This window comes from Anticarsia gemmatalis, chromosome 13 (assembly GCF_050436995.1).
Source record: "Anticarsia gemmatalis isolate Benzon Research Colony breed Stoneville strain chromosome 13, ilAntGemm2 primary, whole genome shotgun sequence".
In the NCBI taxonomy this organism is placed as follows: Eukaryota; Metazoa; Arthropoda; class Insecta; order Lepidoptera; family Erebidae; genus Anticarsia; species Anticarsia gemmatalis.
Genome location: NC_134757.1, coordinates 657,135 through 667,471, shown reverse-complemented (window position 1 = coordinate 667,471; position 10,337 = coordinate 657,135). Strand labels below are relative to the sequence as shown.

The 10,337-nt window shown below is 32.8% G+C and overlaps 2 protein-coding genes across 2 annotated transcripts; one reads left to right on the top strand and one right to left on the bottom strand.

Annotated features, from left to right (window-relative positions):
* The first annotated feature begins 26 nt into the window (after positions 1-26).
* LOC142977568 (transmembrane protein 222) lies at positions 27-8,566 on the top strand. Its single transcript, XM_076121531.1, has 4 exons — positions 27-267; positions 898-1,108; positions 1,397-1,527; positions 4,092-8,566. Exons 1-4 carry the CDS (start codon positions 131-133, stop codon positions 4,168-4,170), a joined length of 558 nt encoding a protein of 185 aa, XP_075977646.1. The 5' UTR covers positions 27-130; the 3' UTR covers positions 4,171-8,566.
* A 113-nt stretch (positions 8,567-8,679) lies between these two features.
* Positions 8,680-10,134, bottom strand: LOC142977569 (uncharacterized). The gene has a single exon (XM_076121533.1). The coding sequence runs from the start codon at positions 10,000-10,002 to the stop codon at positions 9,601-9,603; it is 402 nt and encodes a 133-aa protein (XP_075977648.1). The 5' UTR covers positions 10,003-10,134; the 3' UTR covers positions 8,680-9,600.
* Between the last annotated feature and the right edge of the window lie 203 nt (positions 10,135-10,337).

Below are 10,337 nucleotides of genomic sequence, written 5' to 3'. Positions count from 1 at the left end.
AAAAAAATACGGCGCTGGAACTTTCATAAATGTCACATTATTTATTGACTTGCTTGCTTCGCTATTCGAAATTGTATTTCCCCGGGTTATGGAAGGGTTTACGGTATAAAATAAATTTATTTATTCTACTATGATCAGTGACCAAAGCCCTGAATCGGGTGATATCAACATTGCTGATCCGGACGAAGCTGTACTTATGGATCCTATAGATCACGAGCGTTGCCGCTATCCTTACTGCATTGTTTGGACACCAATTCCTGTATTAACGTAAGATTTAATTACTTTATACCCATAATTATTTCATTTCCAACAGATAATTCAGGTTTCCTAACGTCTAGGAGCGAGAAAATATATAAATATAACACTAACAAGATGTGTTTACATTACATTTTATGATTTAAAAACATAGTGGGTAGTTGAACATAAACAAATTCTGTTGATTTATTTATATTATACCTTATCACCTATATCATTATAAACAATGTCAAGATGTATAATGCAGGCTTCTAAGAACCAACTATTTTACTTGTCAATGTTATAGAAAGTTGAAAAATAAAAAAGTATGTGTGTTTTTTGAGAGATTTTGGATTGAAGCCAAGAACTTTCACTAAGTCGTGACTTTTTTTGCAGTTTTTCTCTTATTTATATTCAATCTTAGTTTGATTTTGTATTGCTTTTTATGTTCAAGATTTTTTATAGGAATTGGGTAATATTTATTATTAATTATGAATTAATTTTATTCAATATTCATTTCTACCTTGATTTTCAACAGAAATGTAGTAAGTAAAAATAATTTAAAAAAAATACTACCTAACATTGTATAACTCTTCTCTAAATTTCATAGCTAAACTACTAAACTAAACTAAACTAAATTTAATAGGTATGCATTTTTTTCAGATGGATCTTCCCATTCCTAGGTCACATGGGTATTTGCATGTCATCCGGCATCATCAGAGATTTTGCTGGCCCTTACTTTGTGTCTGAGGATCTGATGGCTTTCGGCAACCCCACTAAGTACTGGCAGTTGACCCCACAGAAGGCACACAATGGACAGGCAGGCTGGGATGCTGGGGTGGCTGAAGCTTCAGAGATATATAAAAAGAGAATGGTAATCCATTTAAATATTCTTTGTTTCTTAAACATATACTTCCATTTCTTCCATATAAGGGTAGGCCTTCCGTAGGTCCCTTTATGGAACTAAATTAAAAAATCGAATTCTTCTATAATTAATCTGATTTATATTAAATTTAATAATCTATCACAATTTCATAGACACTGCTGTTTGTTCAATAAATAAAATCAATATCTGTTGATATTTTAAATAAGTGCCAAAAACTGTGAATAGTGTTTAAAATAAGTTTTTAAGAAATCTATTAAACTCTTTGTAATCTTTCAGCATATCCTATTCTATGACAACTGTCACTCTCATGTGGCTACTGCGCTCAACATCATGAACTATGGAGGCTGCAAGAATTGGAACATGGTCAAACTGGCATTCTACATGATACCTTACTCAAAATATGTCAGGTACTAAACATATAATTATCTTTATTTGTCATTGAAATCATCATCAGCCTAGACTTTCTTCCAACTTTGTTGGAGTAAGCTTCCAGTTTCACTAAAAGCAGCTGAATGTCTGTATTTTACATAATGCAACTGCCTATCAGACCTCCATACCCCAGTTACCTGGGTAATAAATTGATACCCTTTGGTAAGACTGGTTGTCAGACTTTCAAACCTCTAACTAGTGGTAATGTCTACATCAAACATGCTGTTAAAATGTGTTCAGAAAATGTATTTTTGCTATAAAACAGTGGAAGGTTCAAATGGAAAGTTCGATAACAATTACAGAATTGTTGCTTTGTTTTGATATGGTTTAAAATATGTGACAAATCAATTTAAATAATATCATTGTTACCCTATTAGCACCATAGCTATAAATAACTAATCAATAGTAATGTAATCTGTTATTTTGATTACAATGTTATAATCTAATTATATGAGTAGTATTGTGTCAAAACAATAGAAATTGCTTTATCTAAAATCAAGGTGAAACTTTCCTGTTTTGTTATACTGATAGTGTACCTATGATTTAAAATAGCAACATGTATGTTGTTCAAATATTTGAACTATTTGACCATTTCATGTATTTTTGCGTATAAAATTGATTATTTCAATTAGATGAGCCATTTAACTCGAATACACAAGGCGACCTACTGGATAATAATGTAGCAATCGATTAGCCATGCAAAATATGTAAAAACACTACCTGATGCCGCGTTTTCCGTGTACTAGTGGTGCGCGCCGGCTTCTCCTAGTTTAAACAGCTACTTTGCAAAAAAAAAAATCTTTTCACCTTTTAACATAAGCCCCTCTTGAATCACCCCATTTGATTAACCGCATCAAAATACGTTGCATAGTTTTAAAAAAGATCTAAGCATACATACAAGTACAAACAGACATAGGGACAGGTTTTGTTTTATACTACGTTGGAATTTCCTGTTCATGGCAAATTCCCATTTGAAACACCACATTTCTAACTAAAACTTCCGGTTTCAGAGGTACATTTAGCGGTAGTTTATCTAATCAATAACGTTTAAGCTCATATAAACATGTCAGTTTGAATAGATAAACTACCGTTAAATGTGCCTCGGAGACCGGTCATAAAGTATCGATGAATACTTATAACATTTCTTTTAGATTGAGTAATGAGTCACACCAATGATTTTTGTTATGAGCATATTTAAAAACTAGGTACTTCAAGGATAAAAAATCTGTTTTAATTTTTTTCGTATCTTCAAAAATGACCGAGATATTAAACGTCAAAGTATGGCCTTCGCGCCAAACTCCGGCGAAGCGGCCGCACGGACGTGTGACGTTATCTCGCGACACTGCTATTTCGTCAGTACTTGCCGATACCTACATAGGCTCGTTGCGCTCTCGCGGTTTCGCTTTAAATAATTTGTTTTGCTTATAGTGGACAAACAAAATGGTTAGAAAATATTGTATTGTTCCTATGTGTACTAACTCCAGTAAAAACACCCCAAAAATTGTTTTTTTCTGTACCATGTAAACTGTTTTATATTTTTGCAAAAGACACCTAATCTAAAACTTAAAGCCCGGTTCTGATACTGTCAAGCGCAAATGTTAAATAGAAGTTTATTGCCTTTTGAACACTTCCTCAAGATCAAGATGCCATATCATGTTCATACCTACCTAGCAATGAACTTCTACCTAACAGTTGATACTATTTAGTAAGCAGTTCAATGACCTCACAGGCGGCGGCGAGCCGAGCGCGGCGGTTGAGTTGGCGTTGGTTTTTTGTTTTGAAAAAAGAACCCATGTTTATTAAATCTAATAATATCAAAATTAAAATGTTAGTTTAAAAGTTCTCATTACACACCCAATCATATAAGACTACCTACCTACAGAGTAGATTCATGCGTACATATGATAGCCATCAACCTGACTAAAGTCAGAGGCAGGGGTGACAACTTTTTTTTTTATAATATTATTTTAAAACTATGTTTTCCAAATGTACACTTGGTAGGTACGTAACACTCATTATTTGTAATGCCAGTTGTAACAAACTTTCATTTTATTGTTAACTACACGCAAAAATATTATTAGTAGTATACGAGTTCAACTTTCTTTACCTGGGTCTAGTTGATGATTGTGTGCGTGGCGATCGAGATCGAGGATATCTTATTTTACAAAAAACACGATGATTAAATTTATAACACATACACATACTCAGACTCTTAAATATTAAATGCAAATCACTTTTCAAATCAAAACTCCGCATCACCCGCAGTCGAACAAGCGTGTCTGTTGCGTCGTGACGTCAGCGCATAGCGCGCGAAGCAACGCAAATTTAAAAAAGCAGTGAAACTTTATAACGCTGTAACTTCGGTAATTTTGATCCGATTTTGATAAAACAAAAACTATTATTATCAGCATAAGTACACAAATTAAATGCAGTATGTTTAATATTCATATTTTGAGGTGCTGATGTGACTTATTGTAGCAACTATAAGTGTCGGCATTTGACCTTCATGAATAATAAAGTGATATTGATTGTTCTGTTTCAGTTTTGTTGCATTCCTGAAGACGTGGGTACCTTTCCTGATCATCGTCGCGATTATAGTGGTGTTAGCAGCCATGATATAGATTATTATTATATTTATTGTATACTCAAGTTTAATGCAGATGACAGACCGTTTGTGCAATATTAATAATTAGTTAGTGGTCAACCTATTGTCAAAGTTGTTCAATCCGCCGGAAGGCCGTCGACGTAGCTTAACGACTGTTATCTAAATTGATAACAAGCGAGACCTTTTTACGTGCCCTCCGAAGCACGGAAACGCCCAGCTCAAATACCACTATGCGGTCACCCATCTATGGGATGACCGCGCCAAGGGTTGCTTAACCCGCAGATCGTTTACCGACCCAAATAAACTAAACAATTTTATAATATTAATCTAGATTCTGGCTTATTCTGACCAGTTTAACTAAGTACCTATTTAGTGGAAAACTTTTATCACACTGGTAATGTTTAGAGATATGAACAGTTTCTATTTTCATTGAGTTGCCAGATTGTCTGTCATCTGTGTTGCCAAGCGCAAATATCGGTTTCATAATAACCAAGAAAATGTATTGTTATCTTTACTCTAGCATAACTTAGCGTTGCAGTATTGTATAGATTTATGTATTTTATATTTTCCAATTTCTGATATAAAAATAATGGAAAATAATACGAGAACAATGAACAGCGAATCTGTGTTAAGGTTGAAAAATTACTAGAATGTTTTTTGCTGCTTTATTCATGTTTTATATTTAACTAGCTGATCCGCGCAACTTCGCTTGCGTCCCATAAGATCGTAGCCTATAGTCGATATATGTACGTATTATATAGCCTATAGCCTTCTTGAATAAATAGGCTATCCAACACTACATTTTTTTTTCAATTCGCACCAGTAGTTCCTGGGATTAACGCGTTCAACCAAACAAACTTTACAATTGTATAATATTAGTATAGATAACATCTAAATTCTAAATCTGTTCAATAAAATAAGAAAAAAGCACTGTATTGTGAAATTGTAGCAATATTTTCTTGGTTATTATGAAGCCGACTTTTATTGTAATGTATAATGATATTGGACATAAACGAAGTGATGATTGGTGCTGGTTGTATGTTTATACCTTCAACGTCGGAATTTTATTACGTTTTATGTAAAGGCTGGGAGAATCAGTACTTGTTAATTTAAAAAAAAAACACATTCAGACATTTGCCGACGAAAGCCTCGCGAGCAGTTGATTTGTCGAGTATATCCGACCGTGGCGGACAAAGGGTTAACTACAAAATTACACATTCAGATACAAACAACAAAACTGATTTTTAACCACGAAGTGATCACCCATCTAAGAATGACCGCGCTAAAGTTTTCTTAACCTACTTATGGCTAAACTGTCGATAAGCGCCTCTTTGTGGTCGTATCTCTTTAATAATTATTAATTTCTGTAAAGTCTTTGCAATAACTGATTCTTCCAGGCAAGTAAAAGTACTTATGGTACAATAATAAGACTTAATGTGAAATATAACTGAGTTATTCGTTACCTGAAATTATGGCCTATTTTAAATTATTTCATACTTTATCATGTTGTTGTATACTGGAATTGTTTAAATATAACGCTTTATTATGAAACTTAATTTGTATTCTTTATGTGCTTACGTCCGTGGGTCAGCTCGTTGATATTCTTTCCCCGAAATGTAATTTATTATCTTACCGAATTTTACCCGAACCGGTACAGTTGTCTAGCCTTTTTAGCGTTGTGCGATATCAGACAACATTCAACTTATATTATTATTATGTGCCAGTCCTAGGTTCATTTCTACGTTTAATATAAAATGATTGTCATGAATTAAGTTTCATAATAAGGTGTGTAAAATTGTTTTTATTGCTGTCATTTTAAAAGCATATCTTTTTGGCTATTATAAACGTAGATAGACTTAGCTAGCGGATAGCTTAAACACTAGCAGTTAATAATATACACGGTCTAGAAAAACTTTTATATTCTCCGCTTCACTCTTCACACTGCCCCTACACACCCTGTATTTATTTTAAATTAAATCTACTTATGTGTTAGCAAAGGCTGCAATCTTTTTCGTCAAATATCGGTTTTTTACAGATCTATTGTCTCTATGGTTCGGTTTTTTAAAGTCGAGACAGTTATCTTGTTCTGGACCATCACATGTAAAGCGATATGTCGTCTTATACATTAATGTTAACGCAAACAGATAATTATGCTGTACGAAGCAAAGAAATATTAAAATAATTATGAGTGTTCTAGCAACGTCCAATGGAAAAGATTGCAGTCCTTCCAGTTCCCATAAACAGCCATGGTTTTCATAATTATTTTTTATATATTAGATAGATAGATGCATCCCACACCGTTTTTATTAAACAACTAGCTGACCCGCGCAACTTCGCTTGCGTCACATCTATCTATACTAATATAAGAGATAATTTTCCCCGTTTTTGACACATTTTTTACTGCTGCTTTCCTCGTATTTGGTCATAGCGTGATGTTATATAGCCTATAGCCTTCCTCGATAAATGGGCTATCTAACTCTAAAATATTTTTTGAAATCTGACCAGTAGTTCCTGAGATTAGTGCATTCAAACAAACAAACAAACAAACAAACTCTTCAGCTTAATAATATGAGTATAGATGATTGTAAAAAAAATCTTGAATGTAGTTTGTTAGATTTCTGTATTTGTCTCTAAAATAAAAATGGCATTATATTTTTTTTAAAAAGTGTTTGTAAATCTATACATATAATAAAATTATAACAACCTCATGTCTGCACATTATAGATATTAAAGAAAAACTAAAATGGGGATTCTTCATACAACCAATAGAAGCCAAAAATATGATTTTTTTTTGTCTGTCTGTTTGTTGTTAGCTTTTCACGCAAAAGCAACTGGATGAATTTAGATGAAACTTTTTCTGTTATATAGCTATTAGTTTTCGCTAACATATAGGCTATTTTCTTTGGAAATTCGCTCTTTAGGGGGATAGAAAGAGGGGGTAAGTTTGTATGAAACTCCGTCAGTTTTGGAGCTAATTCGATTAAAATTAATATTTGGCTATGTAAATAAAAAATATGTTAAATTGTTATAAATTAAGAATGACGCAATAAATATTTTTGGAAATTCTGCCTTAACGGGGTTGAAAAAGTTTCTATGAAACTACGTCGGTTTTGAAGCTAAATCTATAAAAATTAAAGTTGTTTAGCAAGCAAGTGGTCATGATCTCCTGGTAACTGTGAAAAGGTTTATAGAGAGTTTTTAGAGTTTATAGAGCCGTTTTTTAATTTTTTAAGGCCTAATTCTGATCGGAAAATAGATCCACAGCTACCAGGAGATCATGACTAATTGGTGTTGTTATTTCCATATTCTGTTCTTCTAGCATGTTCAAACACGGTCGAGCGGGATAAAAAGTATCCTATGTCCATCTCCTGGCTCTAAGCTACCTCCCTACCAATTTTCAGCCAAATCTGTTCTGCCGTTCTTGAGTTATAAGTGGTGTAACTAACACGACTTTCTTTTATATATATAGATAGTACATAATGAAATAATGCCTAAGTATACTTATACATTGTTTTATGATTATACTCTGTCTTTAAAAATGTCTTCATTTAAAAATCTATGTTCTATTTAATAGACTGGTATTAACTTGGATTTTAAAAACTATATTAATGTGGCAAACATGTTATAAAGTGTATAAAATTTACGAAATGGCGCGGTTTCAAATCAACCACGACATACCTTACACAATTATACAATGCAAATCTCCGATACTCAACGGTTTTTGCCTTCAAGCAACTACCGTCGTACCAAGCCAGTCGTCGTACAAATGTATAGAAAATCACTCGACCGTTCACATTCAACCGATGATGCGTCGGTGCGAAGCCCATACAAATTAAGTTACGCTAGACGGATCTTCCATCAGATGTGAACCGACCCATTTCCCATATTATGCAGAAAATAATGCAACTGCTCTAAATTGTTGTCAAAATTTGTATTTAACGTTTGTGTGCCTGGTTTTAGCACTAGAGTGTTACTTTCATTCCTTTTCTTATAATAAGAGTGAATGGTTTTAGTGATGTGTGTTATATTTATAGATTGTTATAGAAAATGTATAATTCATTTATTGTATTTAAATTATATCAGGTTTTAAAAGTACAGAAAAGGGTGTTTTATTCAGGGTCCTTGTATTGTTTTGGACCTATAAGGGACAATCATACTGGGACGACAGGAGTCAGTACTGCGCCCTTTCGAGCTTCTCAAGCGATTATGGTCTCTATGTTGATAAAGCTTAAAATTGTTTTAGACTGAAAGAGATCTCTGCATCTGTGTCTTTCCAGTGTGAATTGAGCCGAAACACCCTAATTTTAACTATGAAATTGTATATTCTAATGTATATTATCAATTTATTATTGTGAAGTTTCTCTTCAAATATTATTTTGCTCATAGTTTGTATAATAAAATATTTTTTTAATTATGTGTTTCCTCTTTGCCTCGACGACACTGCTGCCCTCTATATTTTGTTGTTGGATGGATAAATAAAAGATCTCTTTGTTTGAACTTTTTATTTTATTTACTTTTGTCCTTAATTATTATTAGTGCATTATTACTCTGTATATCATAAAATCAGGTTTATTATTATTAACATGGAAGTTTTCCTCTATGCCTGTGGAATCAGAGTCAAGTTAACACAGTGGTTCAATATTATTTAATTAATTTTAGCTTATAAATTGCTGTGACAATATTATTATGGTATTATCTTGTAGTATGGCAACCTTGAAAAAAACATTTGATAGAATGCAGCTGAGTAGCTGTAGCTCACCTAAATTATTGGCTCAACAGATCTTTTTAATATCACAATTCACAATATAGGGCTTGTTTCACAAAATTCATATTATTATGTCACTTCTTGTACCATAAGAGGTAGGCTGTAACCTAAGATGTTATATAATATGTTCATAACATGCACTTCCAAGTGAGGAATAATCAACAGTCATGCTTGACAGATTATTGTCAATTAAAATCAACTTAAATGATTCCATGATTTAATTCCATAATAATGTAAAAATACAAAAATCAAGAAGTTTATATCTTATGTAAATAGAATAGGTATTATTTTTAAAGCTTTTTATTTTAATAGTTTCTCATTGATTTTGCTATTAAAGCATATACTTTGTTTCTAACCAACATATAAGTTTTAGCAAAAAGTTCCGTTTTAAAACCAAAGCACTGAATTAAATAACCAAATTAAAAAGAGTTGAATATAATTGTAATTTTTGGAAAATAATAAACTATATGAAATGATTATTACTTAAATACAAAAAATATATATATACCTAGTTATAAAATTTTCAATAAATGTACTATCACAATGTTTTCAATATACAAGCTTACATTCTGCTTTTTGTTTGATAAAATGTTTCAATATATTCAACAAAATACGTGAACAAATTATTACATGGCGGTATGCGATTTTTGTTACAAACTTAATATTTATTATGAATCCATATCAACATTCTTTCAAAACACTTTTTTCAACACTGAAATCATAGTCATAGCTGCTTACATTCACTTTATTTGTAAGAAACGCGAGAAGATCTGCTGTTTCTGTGGCAAAGGAATCCTTGTTAGAAGCCATGAGAAGTGTTCTCGACATAGTGAAAGGAACTCCTTGCAGATAGTGGAACGTTGGATCGAATAAAGCTCTTTTTGGCGTTGGTGCGGGCGGCGCAGGCCTTTGTGGGTATACAGGCATAGAACCACCACTCACATTCGGATACAGACTGTTTCTTGGCGAATTGGAATCAATGACAACAAAACCATCGTCGGGTCTGGGTCCAGCACCAGGAATTGGAGGTGTTTCATCTTCCACTGGTGATGATCTTCGCTTGCCGAATATTGAGGAGAACATTGTTTTACGATTAAAGTTTGAAGAATATAATTATAATGCGCTCGGTAGTTTGTTTAGGCAATGTTTTCAGAAATTGTACAATAATAACGGATGAGTCAACTTTCGCAGATCACCAACTTTTATGACAACAATGACAATGACACTGACACTAACAGATTAACTGTCAAAACCCAAAACAATAACACAGCTAGGTTACGGATATTCTCGACGAAATCAGGAATTTGGTATACGCTATTTATATTATTTCATAAAAAAGAGACAAAGTAAAATGCGAACATAATAATATATAGATCATAATAATTCACAGAGATGCAGTTTTATACAATGCATGTTTT

Excerpts from the sequence above, each read along its gene's own strand:
- LOC142977568 (XM_076121531.1), top strand. The coding sequence starts at position 131 with ATGATCAGTGACCAAAGCCCTGAATCGGGTGATATCAACATTGCTGAT. Across the intron at positions 268-897 it reads ACACCAATTCCTGTATTAAC|ATGGATCTTCCCATTCCTAG; the intron begins GTAAGATTTAAT and ends CATTTTTTTCAG. Across the intron at positions 1,109-1,396 it reads AGATATATAAAAAGAGAATG|CATATCCTATTCTATGACAA; the intron begins GTAATCCATTTA and ends GTAATCTTTCAG.
- LOC142977569 (XM_076121533.1), bottom strand. The coding sequence starts at position 10,002 with ATGTTCTCCTCAATATTCGGCAAGCGAAGATCATCACCAGTGGAAGAT.